The sequence below is a fragment of the Leucopleurus acutus genome (assembly GCF_964270905.1).
Source record: "Leucopleurus acutus genome assembly, chromosome: 2".
NCBI classification, from domain to species: domain Eukaryota; kingdom Metazoa; phylum Chordata; class Mammalia; order Artiodactyla; family Delphinidae; genus Leucopleurus; species Leucopleurus acutus.
This window is the reverse complement of record NC_139143.1, coordinates 80,776,497-80,801,200: the sequence shown is the minus strand read 5'-3', so window position 1 is coordinate 80,801,200 and position 24,704 is coordinate 80,776,497. Positions and strand designations below refer to the sequence as shown.

At 39.5% G+C, this 24,704-nt stretch overlaps 1 protein-coding gene across 5 annotated transcripts in view; it reads right to left on the bottom strand.

Annotated features, from left to right (window-relative positions):
* Positions 1-1,633: 1,633 nt before the first annotated feature.
* The window catches only part of ASH1L (ASH1 like histone lysine methyltransferase), a 213,764-nt gene continuing 190,693 nt past the window's right edge, over positions 1,634-24,704 (bottom strand). For all 5 annotated transcript variants that reach the window (XM_082834259.1, XM_082834258.1, XM_082834256.1 and 2 more), the window contains 16 exons: positions 22,659-22,767; positions 22,064-22,228; positions 21,807-21,901; positions 19,443-19,600; positions 15,838-15,990; positions 13,772-13,826; positions 13,557-13,689; positions 12,261-12,509; positions 10,979-11,065; positions 9,319-9,409; positions 8,706-8,844; positions 8,414-8,586; positions 7,191-7,357; positions 5,951-5,991; positions 4,684-4,985; positions 1,634-4,051 (listed from right to left, as the gene is read on the bottom strand). In XM_082834259.1, coding sequence (XP_082690385.1) covers positions 3,960-4,051; positions 4,684-4,985; positions 5,951-5,991; positions 7,191-7,357; positions 8,414-8,586; positions 8,706-8,844; positions 9,319-9,409; positions 10,979-11,065; positions 12,261-12,509; positions 13,557-13,689; positions 13,772-13,826; positions 15,838-15,990; positions 19,443-19,600; positions 21,807-21,901; positions 22,064-22,228; positions 22,659-22,767 — 2,209 coding nt within the window. In that variant the 3' untranslated portion in view covers positions 1,634-3,959. The remainder of the gene's footprint in view (positions 4,052-4,683; positions 4,986-5,950; positions 5,992-7,190; positions 7,358-8,413; positions 8,587-8,705; positions 8,845-9,318; positions 9,410-10,978; positions 11,066-12,260; positions 12,510-13,556; positions 13,690-13,771; positions 13,827-15,837; positions 15,991-19,442; positions 19,601-21,806; positions 21,902-22,063; positions 22,229-22,658; positions 22,768-24,704) is intronic.

Below are 24,704 nucleotides of genomic sequence, written 5' to 3'. Positions count from 1 at the left end.
TGTCTCATACTTTTGCCATTTTCTAAGATTTAATGCTCCCCATTCCTGGCCAATTTATGTTATTCATTTGCTCCTTGCTTTAATTTTGCTTTTTGTGTTTGGCAGCCCTCTCAGTTTTGGACCTTAGTTTGCGTTTCAGGTGTTTTCTAGGGTGATGTTTTTCAAACTGGATTCTGAGAGCCTCTGGGAATTCATAGTTATATTCTTAAGAGCGGGAGTACTCAAGTTTATGATGCTTCTTCAATTGCAAATTACTCCTGCAAAAAGAAGTTCTATTTTTATAAAGTTTTAATTTATAAAAGAGTAGATATAAAAGATGACTTTGGGACCAGTATTTCTTAAAGTGAGATCTACAGAGTAATCTTTGTGGGGGGGCATGATTCTAAAGTTTTAGAAATCCTTTACTGATATAGAGCTTTAATTTCCTGTGATTCAACCTGCCCTCTCCTTTTCCTGACTCCTATCCCTATGTGCCTGGTTTTATAGTGGGTAATCCTCAAAAGTGGGAGGAGTCATAGAACAATACTGTCAGAGCATCAGTGAGATATGGTGATATTGGCAGTTGGAGCCTAATGGTTCTCAGGTAACAGAACAGGGGACCTCCTTGCAGGACATCTTGAGATAGGACAAACATTGATATGAAATTAGTTTTGTACTATTATCATTACATATTATCTAGAATAGAACAGCTGTAAGTAGGTATTAAAGGGATATTAAAGGTTAAAAAAAATTAAAGATTAAAAAAACTACTAATGTATTGTTTTTGCAGCCATGAGTAGACTGTTGTGTGATAGTGGGACGAACCCCAAGTTCTTGTAGGATAGGAGTGGAGATTGAGCTCTTGCAGTCAACTGTCTTGATGCTTCCGAGCAACTATAGTCTAGCTGACTCAAACCCTAAATGTCTGACTCCTGTCTGGGGCAAGATTTTGTTAGGTCTTTCGGTTGTTGGCAGGAATGGATTTATCTTCCTTAGTAGGATCATGCTTTGGCTATTTCTGACACTTTCCTATTTGCAGATGAACATAAAGATTTTGGAGTTCTGGCTCCAACACTAGTTACTAGGTGATCTTTGGCAAGTTATACTTAACCTTCCAGAGCTTCAGTTTTTGCTTCTACAAAAATGGGTATAGTAACTACAGAGGGCTATTATGAGGATTAACTAGCTACAAGATCTTGGGTGAGTTACTTAACCTCTGTGTTGCTTCAGTTTCCTCATCTATAAAATTTGGTTTTGGTACCAACCAAAAAGGCTGTTGTGAAGACTAAATAAATGAATACGTGTAAATTGCTTACAGTGGAAATGGTCTAACATAGTGGCCTAGAAAATGTAGCATAAACTTATGATGTCTATGTGTTACAAGGGGTAGAGGTGTAGAAGATTATTATGTTGATTGGCTAGGCTGGGCCCAGACCAAAAAGATTGTAATATTGAGGAAATGGCTTTATCCGATAGTCAACAGCAGTTAGCGTGCCCACGTGGGGCCCGGGATGCTGATGATGTGGTTTTAAACAGATCTCTTTGGAAACACGATGGAGAAGATCCTGAAAGACAACTGGAGGATAGGAAAGAGGAAAAAAATAGCAAGCTCATCACTCTGTAGTTAGGAAAAGTTTTTTCCATTTAATACTAGACTTTCAAGGATTGAGATGCAAGCTTTTTATGCAATTACATCCAATGTTAAAATTGGTAATACATAATTTACAAAGATTAACATCAAAACAATCATCTATTTAGATATGCTTTTGTAAAAAGGAAATATATTAGCAGCATTTATATTTTCCGCAATCACACAGCCTACAGACATGCAGACTAACTCTGTATCTATTTGCAGTGATGTAGTGCTTTGCCCCGCATTTCAAACACCAAAACCCGCCTGGCAGCTAGGGGGTTCTTTTTATTCGTTATTATAAAACAACCGAAAAATAAAAAAAGGCATTAATTTCTACACCAGTAAGAAAAAACAAGTTTTTGCACTTACCTAACATTTGATTGTCTAAAAAACATTTCAGTTTTTAGTCTTTCAACAAAAGAAAGATAAAATGACAGAGCGTAGTGTCTTTTGCTTCTGTTCTCGCATTTTACAAAGTTTTTTTTTCTTTTTTTGTCTTTTTTAAAATTTTAGTGTTTAACACTATTAAAGGAAATATTGAATTTTAATCTCTTTCTTGTCATTTTCCTGCTTTGACTAAAAGGAGACCCCCAAAGTGCCCCTATTCCCACCTCCCTCCCACCCGGCTCCCTGCAATGAAAACCAAAAGAAACCACTCAAACGGGCTTGGACATGCGATTTTCCCAGCTCCACACGTGAGTATCTTATACCCAGGTCTCTTAGTAATGTACAGTGCTTCTCTACAGTAAGAAAATACTCCAAACTATTTTCTTAATTCTCTTTTTTCTTTAATAAAATATTTATTCTGCTTTTTCTCTGCTCAAGGGGATCTTTGGCATCCCCTGTCTCTTTTGTTTTTTTTTGTTTTTTCCTCAAGATTGACACAGAAAGGAGAAAAAGAAAGATTCAATGGAATGGAAGGTGGTCAATGTTTCTACCTAAACAAGTCAGAGCGTCGTCATCATAAGAGGAAATGTACAATTAGGAGAGCATTGGTCCAATATTAGAAAAAAGTAATGGGAAAATGTTTAACTATTGTATTGCTTACTAATCACGCAGCAGATATATATATATATATACATACATATATATATACACACACAACTTGGCACATTTAAAAACCATCTTTTCTCTTATAAGAACACCTAAAACGTATATGCATATGTCTGTCTGAAAAGACAACAAAGCAAAGCTTTTTAAATTTTATTTTTAAAGAGACAGTATTATCTGGTAACTTCTGGTCAAGAGAATGGGAAGGAAGGTGACACCCTGGATATCCCTCCTGAAGATGAAGTCATCAGGAAGGTGGAGGAAAGATGGAACTAGGGGTGGGGAGAATACACTGTCTCTTTAAGAGATGGACATTGAAAACTGTACAAGTAAAACAAGAAGTAGTGTTTTCAATTGATAATCTACACTCACAACAAATACTCTGATAGGTGAATACTGCTCAACAGTTTATGTAGTGACTTTTGTTGGGGGGTGGTTAGAGTTCATTTTTATGTAGGTTTTAAAATGATTTTTCTTTGAAATGAATCTCCATTCGCACAGCACAGCAGACACACAAGAACCATAGCGCATAAACAGCACGTGTGCTGGCGGGGGCCTGGGCTTCTCATTAGAAAAAAATATGTTCGGCAGGTTATGAAGGTTAAAACAAAAATAGTTACAATAAGTACTGTGCCCTTCTGACCCCATGGGGGCCTTCCCTATTCCATGATTCCATTTGGGGGAGTAGAGGTAGGGAGGGGGCAGCAGTTACAAGTGCTTTGAGTTGTCAACTCACATTTTACTTTGACCTGGTTGGGCAAAAGAGGAGAGAGAAACTTTTCCTAGTCAGGGATTTGGAACAAGGCCCAGCTACTGTTTCTGTTTTACGTCTCGGGTAGCTCTTGGAGCCTATAGAGAACAGACAGGGTAGGGGTGGGGATCCTGGCCCTATCCCTTTGGAGTTTGAGTTATACCTGGGTATAGGAAGCAGCTTCTTAGCAATGCCTACAGGATCAGAGGATGACACAGAAAAACCCAAGCTGTGGGGAGGGTCAAGTGCTGTAAAGTACCAAAAGATTCTGGTCATCCCCAATGTGCTCTGCCCTCCACCCTACATTATTAACCCTCAGGGTGAAGCAATGGAGAGGAAAACAAGTTAAACTGAACTGTTTAGACAGATCCCCTTCCTCTTCCTCTCCACTAGCTCCAAGGTTTACTAAGTACCTAATGTCAATGACATGGCCCCATTCCCCTTGCTGGACGGACCCTTCCCACCCCTGTCTACACTCAGAGAACAGGAGGCAGGACTGTTAGCTCCACTGGATCCCAGATGTTTGAGGTTCTCATTCTTTGAGGTTCACTTCCGAAAGCTGTTTTCTGGGATAAACAAAGTACGCCTTCGAAGTTTCCTCCCTGATCCTTCCTCCAGCAAGTAGGTCACATCGATGGCTGAAAACAGAACCAAGGAGGCTCATCAAATACTACCCTCCCAACTCCTTATTCCAGATTTGAGCTCTCAGGAGATCACAGGAATTCAATGGTTCCATTTCTGACCTATAAGCAATTTAGGCCTTCTCCAGCCCCAAATGAAATAAGCTGTTCTCCAGGGAGGAGATCCTCTCACCTCCCAGTTTCATTCCCAAGGTATAACTAAACACGGGTCCATGAAAGAACTGTATCATTTTTTTGGCCATGCTGTGCAGCATGTGGGATTTTAGTTCCCCGACCAGGGATCGAACCCATGCCCCCTGCAGTGGAAGCGCTGAGCCCTAACCACTGGACTGCCAGGGAATTCCCAATAACTGTTCCTTTTTTTAAAAGTTTATTTATTTTGGCTGTGCCGGGTCTTACTTGCAGCATCCACATGGGATCTAGTTCCCTGAGCAGGGACTGAACCGACGCCCCCTGTATTAGGAGCACGGAGGCTTACCCACTGGACCACCAGGGAAGTCCCAGAACTGTACCATTTTTAAAGAATATTTTCCAATCTAAGCAAGCAATTAGAAGTTGCTCTTTTTCATTCCCTCTCTGCTGATTTCCCATTTATCTTAAACCCTAGAGATCAGCCTATTTCTCCTTACCATTTTTCCCAGGGATTTTTTCAAGGAGATTGAGCAAGATCTGATTGAGTCGTTCCCGTTGACTATGCCGTCGTTCCTCAGGGGTACAAGCTACTTGGGGTTCTTGCCTACTTTCCTCTGGTTTTTTTTCACCCTCACTGACTTCAGCAGTGGCCCCCTCCCGTTCTGGCTCCTCCAGGCTGGGCATCTCATTGGCTGCTTGCTCCTGACTGGCCAGAACCTCTTCAATCAAGGGCAGAGCATCATCCTCTTGGCCCAGGTCTTTTAGGGGTGGCTTTGAGCGCTCAGACTTCCAGGATGATCTGCCAGAAAGATATGTGAATTTAGAGAGGAAGGCTAAGGAGGGCACTTGGGGATGGAAGGGGAATGACGGGAAAAGATCTCGAGATGGCTTGAGATCCTGCAGTCTAGCTGTTAGAGCCTTGGCTCAAGAGGTAAGAAACTTGGCTATGGTCTTCACTTTATTATTTTTTGAAAAAAACCACTACCTTTCTCTGAAATTTAATTTCTATTTACAAAATTCAATTTTTCTTCTTTCCTTCAGGAATCCACAAAATAGACCAGAGCTGGTAAAACGCATAGCTAGTTCTGATTGCTTCATGAGTACACAGAAGTATGGCATAACCTTGTGATACCAATAGTCCAACTAAAATGAGCATTTAAATCGAGTTTTTACTTTTCCTAAATTTCTTCTCACACCTATTATTTGGTATTTTCTTTTTCTAATATTGAAATATAGTTGATTTCCTATGGTAAGCTATTGATGTAGGTAAAGTGATTGTTACGCTACCATTCAACTGAAATTGAAGAAAAGCCTTCGGTACTTTCTCTAAGAATACACCTCTGTGTACAAAATAGCACAAATAAAAACTATGAGCCCAAACTGCTCAGTTAAAACCATGCACTTCTAGCTACTTCTGTTCCTTGACAGAAGTCCTAAGAGCTGATACACCTTGGGGTAATAGGGAAAGCTTGCAGAAACCTAAAAAAGATTTGTCCAAATCTGTCTGGAGTTCTGTTCCAAATCCTTCCCCTTCTCTATCTCTAATCTTACAAATCTCCTTCCCTGCCCCAACTAAGGCTCCATAACGAGACCACACCTACTGAAGTCTAGTTCTTCTATATTACTGTTGGCACTATATTGGGCTACTTTGTCAGAGACTCCCCAATCCCAGGTGTGGGGCTGAGTGGGTAAGTGGTCATTCTCTTGCTCCATTCAAGTTATTGGTTAATCCCTTAGGCTCCTTACATCCCCCATGGGACTCACCGCCCTCCGTTCCTCTTGTAGTTGTCTGGGACATAATGAGGCTGCAGAGAAGAAATGGAAGTGGTAAGTGTACTGCTGAAGCTGGCAAACTGACACAGATGATTTGGGACAAACTCAGGATAAGGGAGGTGGGGAGGTGGGGAGGTAAGGAGATAAAGAAAGAAAATAACTGGGCTATTGGGCTAAAACCTTTATTAAGTTGGGTGACTGTGTTAAGGTCAGAAGTTTAGTCCTAATAATCTGTAGGCCACAGTGGTTTTTAGCATTTTGTAAGCCTAGAATGATAGTAGAAGGGATAGGCTCAAAATTCTTTTTGTCCCATCCCAGCTTTTAAGAAGTTAAGGTTGGGGTTTCAAAGCTGATCAGTGAGCTGCTGACTAAGCAAGCAAAGTCAAAGAATTTTAGATGAGAGGCAGCGCTTGTTGGTGGGCAGAAAGAATATAAAATAAATATGATTTAGGGAAATCCAAAAGTAATACTAGGAAAAATAGGAACATAAAGGTTTGCTTTCTGGTTAGTCTATTTCTAAGCATTCCAGGATGACAGCTCTGAATTCCGACAGGTCCACTGAAAAAAGACTCATGGATGAGGAATTTAGTCCAGGGTTTCATTATAGCAAATACATGGATAACCAAAACCTTTATGAAATGATGACAAATGGCACAATATAACTGAAGGAATATGTTCACAATTTGAAAGAAAAAATAACACATAGGAAAAGGGCTGAAAATGAAAATGTTAACAGTAGTTATTTTCTGTGTAGTAAGATAATAAACAATTTTTTCTTCTTAATGCTTCTGTACTTTTCAAATTTTATATAATGATAATGTCTTATATTTTAAATCCAGATATAAAAAAGAAAAAGCACTGAATTATTTTCACCAAAGGTTTCTCAATGTTACTGATATTCTTTTTGTTTCTCAATATTATGGGTGTGAAAAACATAACGAAAAACTATGCTGTGGGGCTCAAGGGCAAAGACTGTAAAGAGGTGAGAGAGAAAAAAGAGGGAAACCTAACTGAAGTATAACAACAATTCCCTGAGGCACAGCCCATGCCAGGAAATGCAGAATAAATGCATTTTTGCTGCTCAAACATACCAAATAGAGAGGGAGTTTTCCAGTTTGGGATGGAAACAGGATGAAGAAGCAGAGAGCCACTTGAAAATGCTCACTCTGTGAATTCCATGCATGAACTAGATTGTCCTGACACGTACAGTGAAGAGAGGAAGGGGACTTACTGAAAAATCTCTTTTAGGAGTGAGCTTCTTGGGGAAGTGATCAAAGGCATAGGGTTTGGTGCAGACGGGATAGCGGTTCCGGTGGATCTTGTAAAACAGGTGTGCTGACTTGTCAAGCCGATAATCACAGATGTACACATCTTGCTCCTTCACTCCTTTGGGTCTCCCTATGAGTCCAAACACTGTTAAAGAACCCTCCCTACTTCCCCTTCCCTCACCCTGAGCTGCCCCTCACATACCATTGGGAGAGCAGTGAGACCCCTAAGAGGGAAACATGGTAGCTGTTTTGAGAGGGGGAACAACTAAGCATTTGGTGATTTCAGAAGAAAGGAGACATTAGTGTCAAAAAAAGGGGAAAGGGAATCTAAGAGTTGAAGGGCATTCTATAGGATGGAAAGAAACCAGAAATGTAGACTGAGTGCTGCAGGAATTTTTGAGAGAACATTTACAAGGAAAAACAGAGCACATTTTGGGGAAGTTATCAGAAAAGAATAACTGTATAAATGAGGGAAGCACATTTGGTAATGAACACTTTATAAAGTGCGGGACTGAGGAGTCATCATGGGGCTTCAAGCAGTTAGTTTTTGCATGGAATATATATTCTCCTGGACTATTTTGCTGTGATACTAAGAGAAAGAGCTAGGCAACTGAACTTACTTATAATGATATCTAACATATACTGAGTTTTACTGTGAGCCGTAAACTGCGCTTAGTGCTTTTGTAGATTATTTCATTTAATCCTTACAAAACTCTCTAAAATAGATACTAATCCCTATTTTCAGTAGGATAAGTAACTTTCCCAAGGGCACACGGGTAAAAAGTGGTAGAGCTGGAATTTGAAATTAGATTGTCTGATTCCATTGTTAACCACAAACCTTATGAAACTATTGTGTTTTTTTTTGTTTGTTTGTTTAATGTAGAGTTGATGATGGCCGTAAGGATTTTGGAATGGGGGCGTGAAGTAACTTATCTTCCCACAAGTACTAATAGAGTGCTAATTACATACTATGAAAAAAAAATGAATTAACAAAAAGAGAATTAACATTTATTAAGTAACAAGCACTAGGTAAAAGAAAGAAAGAATATTATATAGCTCTCTGAAGCTTCATAGCTAACCTTGGATAACCTTTTATCAGAGAGAGACTACACGAACAGAGTGGGCAGTTGTAGATCAATGAATAGCAGATAAGAGGTCATTTTTTTAAGTAGTCCACATCACTTACCTTTACAATATGTATACAGATCCAATACACAGCAGGTCCCCACTACAGCCTCCAAGGGAATGATCTCATAAAGCGGCACCCGAAATAGTTCATTGTGATAGAACCGACGGGATGGAGAGTGGTGGGTTTCATGGGGACGAAAATAATGGTGACCAAAGGCAAACCGTTCCTCTCTAAAAAAAGAAAAAAAGAAATGGGAGAGGTTTAGTTAAGTAGCATGATCCTAGTGAATATTCAGCTCTGTGCTGGTAGGGTACAGCTGAAAGCATAGAGATAGGACCTCAAAACATACTTTTCATTCTTCCAAAGCTTCTCAATGCGGAATATGTCAAGTTTATCTCGGTTAATGTGAGACAACAGTCGATAGGACTGACGGACTGGGTGGCCATCAGGGGTGCGCCGACTATCCCTCATCAGATATACACAGTCACCTAGGAAGGCACAGGAGAAGGTTAAGACACAGAGGCACAGAACATAGGAGAAGGTTAAAATGATTCCTGCATAAATTCTGTTAGGTATCCCTTAGTCTGACCCAAGGTCTACACAGAAAGAACTTTAAAATCTAAAACCTTAAACAATAAATACATAACTACACCAGCAGTCTAATGGTGATGACAATCAATTCTAGACTATGAGAATGACATGAGGGAAGTCCTCCACCTCTTGTAATCCTATATGTCTTTCCCAGTCTTAAAATTAGCTTTATAACACCCTGGTCTCTCCAATTTAGTTTTATTGGGTGGAGGTAAATGTATGTAAGCCTAAGGACTTGAAGATATAAAAAAGGTATACTCTATTGCTGCTAAACGTCATATGGTGACAATCACTATTATGCAGACAGCAGATACCCCCTACTGTTCAGAATGGTCAGCTTTGGCAAGGAAGGTCAGCTTCTGTGTACACACCTTGGCGAAGCAGCAAGTCATCTCGGAGCAAACAGATGAAGTAGACACAGCCAGGCTGGGCATAGTGGGGCCGAGGGATCATGGGTACCTCCTGGTAAGAGCAGAAAGCCGATGGATAAGGGCTGGGACTATTGTATCCAGCCTCTCTATTCAAGAGAAAAAGAACTAAAACCGAGAATTCCCAACCAATTAAGACTTACTGTTTAGTCATTTCAATACAGCACAGATATTAAAAAAAGATGACAGCAACTAGAGCTGTTAAACTTGAAAAAGTGAATGTAGAGGACAAACCTGACAGGCTAAGTATCCCAAACTGTACTCTATGAAGCACTAATTGTGTGGTTGCTTTGTGCCATCTAAAGGGCATCTGAAAATGTGTGAAGGGGGACTTAGTCACAGTGACTGGAGGAGGCTACTAGCATTTAGTGCCCAAGGGCTAAGAAAGCAAACATTCTGCAATGTATCCCTCACAACACTGAAGAACTGTCCACTCAAAATGACAACAGCACCACTGTTAAGAAATACTGCTTGGGCTTCCCTGGTGGCGCAGTGGTTGAGAATCTGCCTGCTAATGCAGGGGACATGGGACATGGGTTTGAGCCCTGGTCTGGGAGGATCCCACATGCCACGGAGCAATTAGGCCCGTGAGCCACAACTACTGAGCCTGCGCATCTGGAGCCTGTGCTCTGCAACAAGAGAGGCCGCGATAGTGAGAGGCCTGCGCACTGCGATGAAGAGTGGCCCCCACTTGCCACAACTAGACAAAGCCCTCGCACAGAAACGAAGACCCAACACAGCAAAAATAAATAAATAAGTTAATAAACTCTTACCCCCAACATCTTCTTAAAAAAAAGAATCTGCCTGCCAATGCAGGGGACACGGGTTCGAGCCTTGGTTCGGGAAGATCCCACATGCTGCGAAGCAACTAAGCCCGTGTGTCACAACTACTGAGCCTGCACTGTAGAACCTGCGAGCCCAACTATTGAAGCCCGTGCGCCTACAGCCCATGCTCCACAACAAGAGAAGCCACTGCAATGCGAAGCCCGTGCAACGCAAGGAATAGAAACCCCCGCTCGCCGCAACTAGAGAAAGCCTGCGCGCAGCAACGAAGACCCAACGCAGCCAAAAATAAATAAATAAAATAATTAGGAAAAAAAAAAGAAATACTGCCTAAATACCTCCTTTTATAGAAGATCACACATATAAATATGGCAGAGCCAAGACAAAAACCCATTTAACAACTTGAGCAAGATACCCGACCTACCAGCTCTCCTAAAAAATGGGCCTAAGACTAACCTTTGTTGACTTCGAGTCCAGTGCTCTTTTCACTTAAACACTGCTTAACATAGGTGATATTTAGAGTACACAAGTTCTAAACTTTATAAGTTACTTCTGTCATGGATAGTAGTGTTTATAAAAACCATGGTTTTATATAGTACCATTCCTTCTGTAGATTTCTAAGTATTCTCCCATTGGTCTCAATCAAAAGGGAAAGGGAAGGGCAGAATTATTACCCTCAATGTAAAGTGGAAGAAACTGAGGCCTAGAGAGGCTGAATAACTTATCAAAGGAAATTCAGTGCATTAGGAGCAGGGCAGATAAAATACCATGTGCCACATCTCCTACTTTTAGATTAGAGTGTTATCAGAGGGCAACTTACTCTGTCCACAGGCCTCGGGTCACACTGCTCACAAAGGTAGTGCTCCACATCTGAGTTCACTCCCATGCAGTCACAGTGCTGCCACACCTGTAGAAAAAAAAAGTGTGTGTGTATGTAGGGGGTCAGATTTACTGAGAGAAGTCCTGGGGGCTAAGAATAAAAAAATGTGCGGGAGTTCCCTGGCGGTCCAGTGGTTAGGATTCGGCGCTTTCACTGCCGGGGCCTGGGTTCAATCCCCCGTCAGGGAACTAAGATCCCGCAAGCTGTGGCAAAAAAAAAAAAAAAAAAAAAAAAAAAAGGCGGTAGGACAGGGTAAAGTAAAACAGGAACTAAGGATGTTAAGGAAGTAAGTGAGAAGTTAGAGATAATGGTAAAGTAGGGGGAAAAAAGAATGAGGACTAATCTGAACATAAGTATACAGATTGGTTCATAATACACAGATCTGGGCAAACAAAATAAGGAGATGGATAGGGAACAGGAGGATGAATGAATACAGTACCAAGCTATTACTTACAAAGTAATATGTATCAACAATATGGCCACTGTGAAAGGATTTATAGTTATGTTTTGACTTATCCTTATCTAATTATATCCTCCCAACAATCCTATGTGTTACTCTTAACTCCACTTTCCATAAGGTAATGAGTGCAGATGAATCAAATGGGGATACTAGGGCTCAAATCCAGGCCTTGACTCCTTCATCAGCAGCTCCATATATTGCATTCCATCCGTATTAATGCTATATAGAGTGTAGTACCTCTAATGTTTTTCAGGTAAAGCACTATCCTAAATATTATCATTCTTCTTCTTTTTTTCTGGTACGTGGGCCTCTCACTGTTGTGACCTCTCCCGTTGCGGAGCACAGGCTCCAGACGTGCAGGCTCAGCGGCCATGGCTCACGGGCCTAGCCGCTCCGAGGCATGTGGGATCTTCCCAGTCTGGGGCACGAACCCATGTCCCCTGCATCGGCAGGCGGACTCTCAACCACTGTGCCCCCAGGGAAGCCCGTATCATTCTTCTTGATCCAGATTACATTAGGAGTGTGCAGTGGAAAATGGGCAGAAAGAACCGGAGGTAGAAAAAAGGAGGATAAAATGAAAGGGGGAGATATCAAAAAGGAGAAGGACAATACGGTGAACAGTAAGGGATAACAGAAACCAAGGCAAAGTTAAAGTTTATAAAAAGCCCATCAAGCCACGCCAAAAGAGGCAGGGGCTGCTGCTTTGAATATAGTCACGATGCTCATCAGGACTAGGCTTCTGCTTCACCTCCTGACCCTCACCATGCACTTGTCACACTGGATCATGAGGCCTTCATCCTTGTAGAGGCCACAGATACAGCGGATAACATCATCATCCTTCTCATGACCGTTCTCCTTCTCAGAGACTGAGGTCTCACTGCTGTCTGCCTCACTTGCTGTCTCTCCCACAATCTCATCAATCTGGGCTGATGCCTCGTGCCGGGCATTGTAATAGGCCTTTCTTAGGCGGCAAACATCTCTTCCAACCGGCGATTTACGTCCATAATACTTCTGAAGAAAGCAGAAGAAAGAAATCATGTTTGTCTTCTCAATGTGGCTTAAAAATATACCTGAACAGGTAGCAGGATTTTCTTTACCCTCCCATTTGGTTAACATATTTTTAATACCAACAAATATAGGTCCCAGACAGTTGAAAACAACTTAAACTGAACTAAAATGAATTAAAATTAGAATCTGCATGGTATTTTTTCCATTTGCTCTGTTGCTCTGTTATTCGACTCCTATCATAGACCTTATTATCTATTAGGATCAAAAACACAGTGGTCATGGAACATGATTAAGTACTGCAAGCATTAACGTGGAGAATCTCTCCATTTACCTTTGTCTTATAGATACTACGGACAAAGCTACAAGTTTAAATACATTTGAAAGCTGGGTTTCAGGAGAAAGCATGTTAAAATTCAAAATTGCTATAATTTTTCTTGCACTTGTCTGTTTTTCTCTCATTTCTTGTCTTCAGTCTCAATTCCTCCTTCATCTAGTAGTCTCTTGTCCTTCAAACACCTCTCTAAGGTATTTCAAAATCACTGAATGATATCTTCTCTTCTATACATCATACCCATCCTCTCCTTTAAATCAGTTCAAGACCACCTTCTCTCCAATGAGCTTCACCTATTCTGCAACCTATTAGTGTAATACCCCTCAATTCCATCCTTAAGATATATTTATTTGCCTATCCATATTTCTGTGTATTTCACATATTGTCTCTAGTAAAGAGACTACAGATATGACTTAAATGTTATAAAATGTCTGTATTACATAAACATAAAATTTCAGCACTAAATTAGGTTTTTACAGAAATTGTTTTGGGAGTATGATTTAACCTTCAATTCTTGTCATATCACTGCCTTCATTTATTATATTTCCAATATTTAGTAAACTATAACCGTTATCCTAAGGGTACTTGATAAAAATTGTTGTCTTTCTTAATCAGAAATATGAAGGTTGCTAGGAGAAGAGTGTAAGAATCTTAAACTTCTAGAATAGATCTCTTCAGAACAAACTTCTTAATCTGTGTTTGAAGTCAGTGAAAAGTACCTCAGCATTCCGAAACACCTTGAGCATGTCAGCATCAAAAGCCTCCACTGTTTTATAATAACCAATGAGGATCTGCTTCTCTATGGTGGAAAGATCTAGGGGATCAGAGATCTTCTCATAATAATCAGCATTCCTGGAACATAAAGCCAGGGTGTCAATCTGGTACACTTAGGACTTTTCTAAAACTCAAATGATTCCCACATATGTAAACTTACTTTTTCTTTGGGGGTAGGTTCAAAAGTGGTGCTGCCAGTGACTGTCGGGAAGAATCTGCAAGAGAATGCAAGGTTTAGTAGAAGGTCTGACTATAAGAAACAAGGGAGGCAAGTATTAACTCCTAACTCAAAAAGTAGAATCACTAAAATTTAAAGTTAGGAAAAAAAAATCTAAGTTTTCTTTTGAGGCCAGTGAAAAATGCAAGGACTTTTCAGAAATGTGGGAAAAGGCAGAGATCAGAAGATGCTTTCAGGATTACCTGGAATATGAAAGATACAGTGTATATACTTGAAATATAAAATAAAACAGTGTTAGTTGGGTAATGAAAACTTTCTAAGAAGAATGAGAGATGGGAACTTACTGAAGTAGCTAGGGTGCTTAGGGCAAATTCCTACTCAACAAAATTTATTACATCAAAGATCATCTCATCCAAAAAATGTTTTCTAGTTCTCATTAATTGCCCATAGTTAATATTACTCTGTTGGTTTGGATTCAATTAAATTCAAGATAATGAATAATGCAGTACTCTAAATATTTTCTGGAATCCATCTTCTTGTAACAGTTGCTCTGTATTATGAAAATAGAATTCATGGTGTGGGGCTGCTTCTCATTTGCTATCTTACTTTATAACAACTCACTACACAGAGAGAAAAAAGCCTATTGTTTCATGCCCAGAATGCAGTGACATATAGATACATCTACTGCAGTTTCACAGTAGATCCGATGGGGCTGGTTGAGAATACAGAGTGTGATCTTTAGGGAATGTAAAGGGAGTAGGTGCCACAAAACTTTACATATTAGGACAGGCTGGTCTCCCCTTTCTTCTTTCCATGCTTAGGTTAACAAAATGGCAAAAACCCACTAAAACATGATGATAAATAGTAGAGAAAGAAAACCAAATTCTTCAGAATTTAGGGAAAGGAAGGAAGCAAAAGCTGATGGCTGATTATAACAACAACAAAAAAGACTCACAGATATGGAGAACAAATTAGTGGTTACCAGTAGGGAGAGGGAACTGGGGAGGGGCAAGATAGGGGTGGCAGATTAAGAGGTATAAACAATTATGTATAAAATAAGCAACAAGGATATACTACTGTACAACACAAGGATATAGTCAATATTCTGTAATAACTATAAAAATTGTGATGACAAAAATTTATAACTTAAAAATTGCGATGACAAAAATTTATAACTTAAAAATTGCGAATCACTATACTGTATACCTGTAACATATAATACTGCAAATTAACTATACCTCAATTATAAAAAAAATAAAATAGACAAAAAAGCTGATGGCAAAAGCTGCAATTCTTTGTTAAAATCTCTCATTTTTTTTTTTTTTTTTCTCATTTTAAATATCTACAAATTTCCTGGTCACAAAAACTCACGTACATTACCAAACTACCTATCTAAAATTAAAAATTCTCTCCTTCTCCACCCTCACCCCCAATACAAATCCAAGAGATGTGTCTTAGAAGAGGAAAGGAGTGGGGTAAATATGTTTGCATGAAAATGCTTTGAAAGTAATTTTTTTGCAACTTCATATCCTTTTCCTTAATGTAGAAGTTAGGGCCTGTGAACCTTCCAAAACATATGCAAAATTATGTACATAATATTTTTCTGGGGTAAGAGTCCACAACTTTATTCTAAAAGAGATCTGTCAATCAAAAAAGGTTAAGAACCACTGATGTCATACATTCATAATACTTTTTCCTTAAATTGCTAATTCATTGCCTCATTCAGGAAAATTATATCCAAGACAAAGACCTACTTCTTTCTATCCTACACCTAAAAAATGTGATTTCTAAATATAGTACTTAACTATGATAAAATTCCAATAAATACAAAAGATTAACCTAAAGATCCAGGGATTTAGAGACAACAATCCCTGAAGACTGTAATCAGTCCTATAATTCTATACTCTGACAAAGGAAGAACTAAGTAAACCACCTAAATTCCTAGCCCTAAACTGTCATGTGTTCTTGGTCTTGGATATCTCAGGTGAGGTAAGTGATATAATTTTTTAAAAAGCTAAGAAGAAGGAATTTGGGGTAAATATGGTCACCTTTATAAGAGATTATGCCATCACAGATCTCTTTGAAGATCTGGGCTAGGCGGGCTGCCCGAGCTACTTCAATGTTTTCCTCTGCTGCTGCCAACCGCCTTGTTCGAACAGATCGAGCAGTCTGCAGGGCGGAGAACTGGGTCATGAAGACGTCTGGAAGGATAAAGTGAAAATTAGTTTCAGGAAAAGAGCTCTTTCTCTTCTGTGATGGATTCCTGTGATTTTCGCAATTTTCCTTGAAGTGACTAAGTAGATTAGTGGTTATGGAGTTGTTTCCTCCTTAAAGAAAAATCAGAAAACACTGCAGTTTACCAGAGAAGACAAATCCTGCAATTTAAAGGGACTTACTAATGGCCAAATGCTATAGAGTAGTTGCAAGTCTGGGTTTCAAAATGAGTCTGTCTGTTTTTGAATTCTGGTCTCACTGCTTACTAGCTGTCTGATTTTGGGAAAGTTACTTAAACTTTGTGTCTCAGCTTCTCAACGGTAAAATGGGAAGAGTGGTAGTACAGGCATACCTTGGAGATATTGCAGGTTTGGTTCCAGAACACTGCAATACTGCGAATATTGCAAGAAAGGGAGTCACACAGAGCTCTTGGTTTCCCAGCACATGTGAAAGATATATTTATACTATACTGTAGTCTGTTAAGTGTGCAATAGCATATGTCTAAAAAACAATGTACATACCTTAATTAAAAAATACTTTATTGCCAAAAAGTGCTAACCGTCATCTGAGTCTTCAGCGAGTTGTAATCTTTTTGCTGATAGAGGGCCTTGCCTCGACGTTGATGGCTGCTGACTGATCAGGGTGGTGGTTGCTGAAGGCTGGGGTGGCTGAGGCAGTTTCTCAAGACAAGGCAGCAGTGCAGTTTGCTGCATCTTTGACTCTTCCTTTCATGAATGATTTCTCTGCAGCATGCAGTACTCTTTTTCTCTCATGCAATGCTCTTTGATAGCATTTTACCCACAGAACTTCTTTCAAAATTGGAGTCAATCCTCTCAAACCCTGTCACTGCCTTAGCAACTAAGTTTATGTAATATTCTAAATCTTTTGTTGCCATTTCAACAAAATCTTCACAGTGTCTTCACCAGGAGTAGATTCCATCTCAAGAAGCCACTTTCTTTGCTCATCCATACGAAGCAACTCCTCATCCGTGAAAATTTTACCACGAGAGTGCAGGAGTTCAGTCTCACCTTCAGGCTCCCATTTCTAGTTCTCTTGCTATTTCCACCACATCTGCAGTTACTTCCTGCACTGAAGTCTTGAACCCCTCAAAGTCACCCATGAGGGCTGGAAACGACTTCCAAACTCCTGTTAATGTTGATATTTTGACCTCCTCCCGTGAACCACAAATGTTCTTAATGGCATCTAGAATCTTTTCCAGAAGGTTTTCAATTTCCTTTGCCCAGATCCATCAGAGGAATCATTATCTGTGGCAGCTGTAGCCTTATGAAATGTATTTCTTAAATAATAAGACTTGAATGTGGAAATTACTCCTTGATCCATGGGCTGCAGAGTGGATGTTATGCTAGCAGGCATGAAAACAACATTAATCTCGTTGTACATCTCCATCAGAGCTCTTGGATGACCAGGTGCATTGTCAATGAACAGTAATGTTTCGAAAGGAATCTTTTTTCCTGAGCAGTAGGTCTCAACAGTGGGCTTTGTCAACAGATGTGCTGTCGTCCAGGCTTTGTTGTTCCATTTGAAAGAGCAGAGGCAGAGTAGATTTAGCATAATTCGAAAGGACCCTAGGATTTTTGGAATGGTAAATGAGCACTGGCTTCAACTTAAAGTCACTGGCTGCATTAGCCTCTAACAAGAGAGAGTCAGCCTGTCCTTTGAACCTTTGAGCCAGGCACTGACTTCTCTCTACATATGAAGTCCTAGATAGCATCTACATTGAAAATCTGTTGTTTAGTGTAGCCACCTTCATTAATGATCTTAGCTAGATCTTCTGGATAACTTGCTGTAGCTTGTACATCAGCACTTGCTGCTTCGCCTTGTACTTCGATGTTAAACCTCATGAAGCAACCTCTGCTAGCTTCAAATTTTTCTTCTGCAACTTCTTCACATCTCTCAGCCTTCATAGAACTGAAGAGAGTTAGGGCCTTGCTCTGGATTAGACTTTGGCTTATGGGAATGTTGTGGCTGGTTTGACCTATCCAGACCACTCAGACTTTCTCCATGTCAGCAATAGGGCTGTTTTACTTTCTTATCATTTGTGTGTTCACTGGAGTAGCACTCTTAATTTCCTTCAAGAACTTTTCCTTTTCATTCACAGCTTGGCTAACTGTTTGGTGCAAGAGGTCTAGCTTTCAGCCTGTCTTGGCTTAAGGCGTTGCCTTCCTCACTAAGCTTAATCATTTCTAGCTTTTGATTTAAAGTGAGAGATGTGCGACTCTTCCTTTCACTTCAACTCTTAGAGGCCACTGTAGGGTTATTAGTTGGCCTAATTTCAATATTGCTGTGTCTCAGGGGATAGGGAGGCCTGAGGAAAGGGAGGGAGATGGGGCATTGGGTGGGGGGGTGGGAGACGGAGGGGGGCAGGAAATGGCTGGTTGGTAGAGCAGTCAGAGCACACACAACATTTATTAAGTTCACCGCCTTATATGGGCATGGTTTGAGGCTCCCCAAAACAATTACAAGAGTAACATCAACGATCACTGATCACAGATCACCATAACAAATATAATAATAAAGAAAAAGTTTGAAATATTGTGAGAATTACCAAAATGTGACACAGAGACAAGAAGTGAGAGGATGCCCTTGGAAAAATGGCGTGGCAGATTGCTCCAAGCAGGGATGCCACAAAACTTTCAATTTGTAGAAAACATAGTATCTGCAAAGTGCAATAAAGTGAACGCAATAAAATGAGGTATACCTGTACTTCCCTCAAGAGGTAATCTGTGTAGATCAAATGCAATAATGCTTTAATGTGTTTTAGCTCAGTGCCTGACCTATAAAAATTACTCAGGAAATAATTATTGCTATTATCAGAATATTTGAACCAATTGGAATATAAGATCAGAGAATTTATGCCAATCAAATCACTGAGAAGATATAAGATTCTGGGCAAATTTCTAAATGGATCTAGTCCTCACTCAGCATGTTGCCTCATACACCATGCAGAGTGCTTCTACTTTTTTTTTGCTGCACCCTTCGGCTTGCAGGATCTTAGTTCCCTGATTGGGGATCGAACTGGGGCCCTGGCAGTGAAAGTGCCGAGTCCTAACCACTGGACCGCCAGGGAATTCCCCTCATGTTCTTCTTTTATCCATTCCTACTTTCCCTCAAAAAGTAGAAGCCGGGAATTCCCTGGTGGAACACAGAGGACCCACTGCCTATCTCATGTCTAGTAACTTTCAGGGTGTAGGTGATGTTTGGGAGGCTGGTGGAAGGGGGCTTCCTCCTGTTCCTTAGAGTCAAGGAAGTTGAAGAGCTGGGATGGATAGGTTATTGCTGACTGATACTTGTATGTTTGGATCTTAACTTTTTTGGTCCAGACTAAACAGAATCTTTGAATAGACCGTTTGAAAATAAGTAAAATAATCACTTTTGAGGCAACCTTATGGAATTAACAAGAATGCTTCTCAGTCCTTACCAGACTTAATGTTCCCGTCATCTCGGCAGATGCCATTCCAACGGGTATATAATGATGCTGAATGAATATTATCACTGGTGTGCTTTACTTCCTCCTGTTTCTGCCGAATCTTCTCCCAGTTTCGGACCAAGAACACATGATGCTTTAATACGAAGTTTCTGTAAGGAAGGAGCTCCTTTATTTATCAATTCAATAAACATTTATTAATGTTTACTCTATGTAAGCCACTGTTATGATGACATAAATGAACACTTATCAGTGAAATCAGCTATTATAAAGAGAATTACATATGGAGAAACATTATTCAGTTTTGAATCTTGACTTATTTCACATAACACAAAACATTTCTCTGTAATATTTACAAATATCTGACAAATACCACCTAAAAGCTGCAATAATTTTGGCAACTAAAGTGGGGTGACTTGAAGGCAGAGCTTTATGGAGTATTTTTACAAATTCTAAAGGAAGTTGCCAAGATGAAGTATAGGCTTAGGATCAGCTATAACAAGGAGAACTGGAGTGGCAGATAAAGGCATAGATATTTAAGATGGATATGCACTGGGCAAACCATGTTAGGTACAGTGCCACCACATAGATCTCTAAAGTTAAATGAGTTATATGTAACTTGATTAACCCGACACAATTTTGATGATTCCATAATTTGATTTTCACCCTAGCACACATATAAACAGATGTGACCTTGAATAAGTCTCAAACTATGTGCCTCAGTAAATAGAGATTAGACTAATTTTATAGTTCCTGTCTTTGGCTGCACATTGAGATCACTTGGGGAGCTTTATAAACTACTGATACCTGGGTTCCACCTCTGAAAATTCTGATGCGAGTGTTTTGGAGTGTGGCCTGGGCATCAGGAGTTTTTTGTTTGTTTGTTTTATTGCGGTACGCGGGCCTCTCACTGTTGTGGCCTCTCCCGTTGTGGAGCACAGGCTCCAGATGCGCAGGCTCAGCGGCCATGGCTCACGGGCCCAGCTGCTCTGCGGCATGTGTGATCTTCCCGGACCGGGGCACGAACCCATGTCCCCTGCATCGGCAGGCAGATTCTCAACCACTGAGCCACCAGGGAAGCCCCATCAGGAGTTTTAAAAAGCTCCCTAAGCCACTATGGAGCGAAGTAGAGAACCACTGGACTTCTCTGTTTTACTGAAGTTTAAAATTTCTATGATTCAAAGTGAAATAGAATGAAAGGGGCTAAAATTTAGGAAAGTTGTAAATAAGGATGAACTTTCTAAGATATTGGAGTGTATAGTTAGGGAAGATGTAGGAAATGTCCCAACACAATTTGAAAAATAGGACATACATATTTACTTCTCTTCTGACATGGACAAATATTATCTCAATGTAGGGAAAAGCAAAGATGACCATTAAAGATCCTTTTTATTGCTCTGTTAATTTATCAACAAAAAAGGGATTCTTAACCTTTTCTGTGGCATTCATTCCTTTGGCAGTTTGGTGAAGCCCATGTAACCCTCCTCTGAACAATGTTAATTAAAAGTGTTTAAAATTTTAAGTAACTTCAGGGACTTCCCTGGTGGTGCAGTGGTTAAGAATCTGCCTGCCAATGCAGGGGACATGGGGTTGAGCCCTGGTCTGGGAAGATCGCACATGCTGTGGAGCAACTAAGCCTGTGTGCCACAACTACTGAGCCTGTGCTCTAGAGCCCGGGAGCCACAACTACTGAGCCTGTGTGCCACAACTACTGAAGCCCGTGCACCTAGAGCCCATGCACTGCAACAAAGAGTAGCCCCCACTCGCTGCAACCAGAGAAAGCCTGCATGCAGCAACAAAGACCCAACACAACCAAAAATAAATAAATAAATATATAAATAAATACACGAATGTTAAGTAACTTTTAGTATACAGGATTAAAAGGAAACTGAATAAACTGAAATGCAGTTTTCAGAATATTAAACAAAAACCCTGAAATTGTGATATAGAGATGAATCTTAATTTTTAACACATGAAAAGATCTAGTGCTGGGTTTAACAACCATAGTAATTTTAAGATGGAAGTGAATGTAAATGATATTTTGAGATATCTGTAATACCTATAACATGATATGAAAATGTAAATATTGGTGACAAACTCATGGAAACTGCAACTACTATACACACACACACATATACACATCTTTTTCTTTTGCTTAGTCACATTTGAAGGAAATGCTAAATTTCAGTTAGAAATTAGGGAAAAAATACTTTTTCCCCCCACCCAAGTTCACCCCTGAATCCTTGTTTAAAGCCTTCCTGCACAAAATGTCTCAACTATACAGATGTTTAATAATTTTTAAATTGTCAAGCAAGTCACATAACTTAAAGAGTTTAGGTAAGCAAATCTCCTTTTTACCTCTCCCGATTGGACATTGGCTTCATTTGTAATTGGGGGGTCAATCTTGTTGGAGTGTTGATGTTTTCACTGGGTTCCTCAGAGAGGTGGCCTCTCTAAAAAACAGATGGACCAGATTGCAGGAAAAACAAGATAAATCATAAATCACCTCAAAGAATATTAAAACAACTCTAAAGATGGCACCCTTTGGTATTTCCCTTATTTCAATAATTGCCTCTAAGCAGCTATTTGGGGAAAACCATGAGATTATTATTCACCCTTTTCTTCAGCTTGTGCTTAGACTTCCTCTTCTCTTTTGACCGTCCAGACTTTTTATGTGTGGTCACTGGCTGGCTGCTTTTGTTGCTGGTGAGTCCATTCATGCGTTGACTCTTGCCTCCAATGATTCCTCGACATTTCTCAAAGCCGCACTTACACAGTTGCTTTGAAGGGAAAGAGAATAATGCTTTTAGCCTGCAGTCTCATTTAAAAGTTCAAATAGAATGCCTGAGCATCTGGACACCCAACAATAAGTTTGAGTCAAGAAATTTTCATATAGAGGAACATAACTGGTTGAGAATAAAATAAATGGGTTTCTACTGTAGTAGAAAGGAAAGATTAAATTTTGGGAAAACTTCACCAGAAAAAATTAAGAACTGACTGGAGACAAAAGATGATTGAGCAGTCTCTTCCACACAGTTCTGAAAGAATAACTGTGACCTATGTATCCTAGATAAGTGGAGTAAAGAGTGAAAAACTGTCTTCTCCAATGTATTTCTCAGTGGCTACAAATCAGTAACATTCACTGAAGGCCCATGTTATACAGAGCACTGTGACAAAGGTCATACACTCCTTTGAATTTATCATTCTTACCTGTTTTTCAACATTGAAAGAATGAAAGTTGTAATCATAAGTGAGTTCAGTACCAGCTGGCATATCTTTAAGAGCATATAGTCCAATCCGGTATACTCCATTAACAGACCTGTAGAGAAAGGAATGAGTTAAAGGCAGAGATTCATGATACCATGCCCAAAGCCCAGAAAAGTTGGTATACTGATTTCAAATTCGTCTTTGTTTCTGTGTCCAATTACTCAAGTCTCCTGGCCAATCACTCCATCTTTAATCTCTCTTTTCTTCTATCTAGCCTATACAATACTGACAGACTAACAGTCCTAAATCAGTTTTCTGGAAAACATGTTTTATGTTGTCAAAGGTCTTAACTTTTCCTGCTTGGTATTCAAAGTCCTTCTAACACATGGCTTTAGTCTACTTACTAAACAAATTAAAATTATTTTCTATGGGCTACCTATAAAAATCTTCTAGTTCCTACTAATCTCCATCTTTCTAACCTATACATGAGGGTCTCTTTTGTTCTATTTTACCTATGTTATTAATGAGCGTTCATGTACTGTTTGTTCTAGATGCTTTATATAATAACATATAATTACAGCTAACATTTATTGAGTGCTTTTTTTTAATATTCTTTTCCATTATAGTTTATTACAGGATATTGAATATAGTCTCCTGTGCTACACAGTAGGACCTTGTTGTTTATCCATTTTATATATAGCAGTTTTTATCTGCTAATTCCCAAATCCTAATTTATCCCTCCCCCACCCCCTTTTCTCTTTGGAAACCATTAAGTTTTTCTATCTCTGTGAGTCTGTTTCTGTTTTGTAAATAAGTTCATTTGTACATTTTAGATTCCACATATAAGTGATATCATATGGTATTTGTCTTTCTCTTTCTGACTTACTTCACTTAGTATGATAATCTTTAGGACCATCCATGTTGCTGCAAATGGCATTATTTAATTCTTTTTTATGTCTGAGTAGTGTATATATATACACCACATATTCTTTATCCATTCATCTCTTGATGGACACTTAGGTGGCTTCCATGTCTTGGCTACTATAAATAATGCTGTTATGAACATTATGGTGCATGCATCTTTGAATTAGTGTTTTTTTCCACATATACGCCCAGGAGTGGGATTGCCGGATCACACCTAGTTTTTTAAGGAACCTCCATACCGTTTTCCACAGTGGCTGCATCAATTTACATTCCTACCAACAGTGTAAGAGGGTTCCCCTTTCGCCACACCCTGTCCGGCATTTGTTATTGGTAGACTTTTTAATGATGGCCATTCTGACCGGTGTGAGGTGATACCTTGTTGTAGTTTTGATTTGCATTTCTCGAATAATTAGCAATATTGAGCATCTTTTCATATGCCTATTGGCCATCTGTATGTCTTCTTTGGAGAAATGTCTGTTTTAGGTCTTCTGCCCATTTTTTGATTGGGTTGTTTGTTTTTTTGTTACTGAGTTGTATGAGCTGTGTATATATTTTGGAAACGAAGCCCTTGTTGGTTGCATCATTTGCAAATATTTTCTCCCAACCTGTAGTTCGTCTTTTCATTTTGTTTATTGCTTCCTTTGCTGTGCAAAAGCTTACAAGTCTGATTAGGTCCCATTTGTTTATTTTTGCTTTTATTTCTATTGCCTTGAGAGACTGACCTAAGAAAACATTGCTGCAATTTATGCAGAGGATGTTTTGCCCACATTCTCTTTGAGGAGTTTTACAGTGTCATGTCTTGTATTTGTCTTTCAGAGTGCTTGTTATATTAGTTATAACTTACTTAGTCTTCCTAACAACTATATTTAAAAAGGTAGTATTATAACCCCCATTTTCTAAATGAAGAAGCTGATGAACAGTGAATGTAAGAAATTTGCCCAAAGTCACATAGCTAACAACTGGGGGAATCAAGTTTCAAATTAAGGCAGGCTGGCTTCAAAGTCTTAACCACTGTGCCACAATCATAACAGGTTATCTCCTTAATTCTCAGAACAACCTTATGAGATAGGTATTATAATCCCTATTTATACATGAGGTATTTGTGTATTACAGAGTTTGTTCACA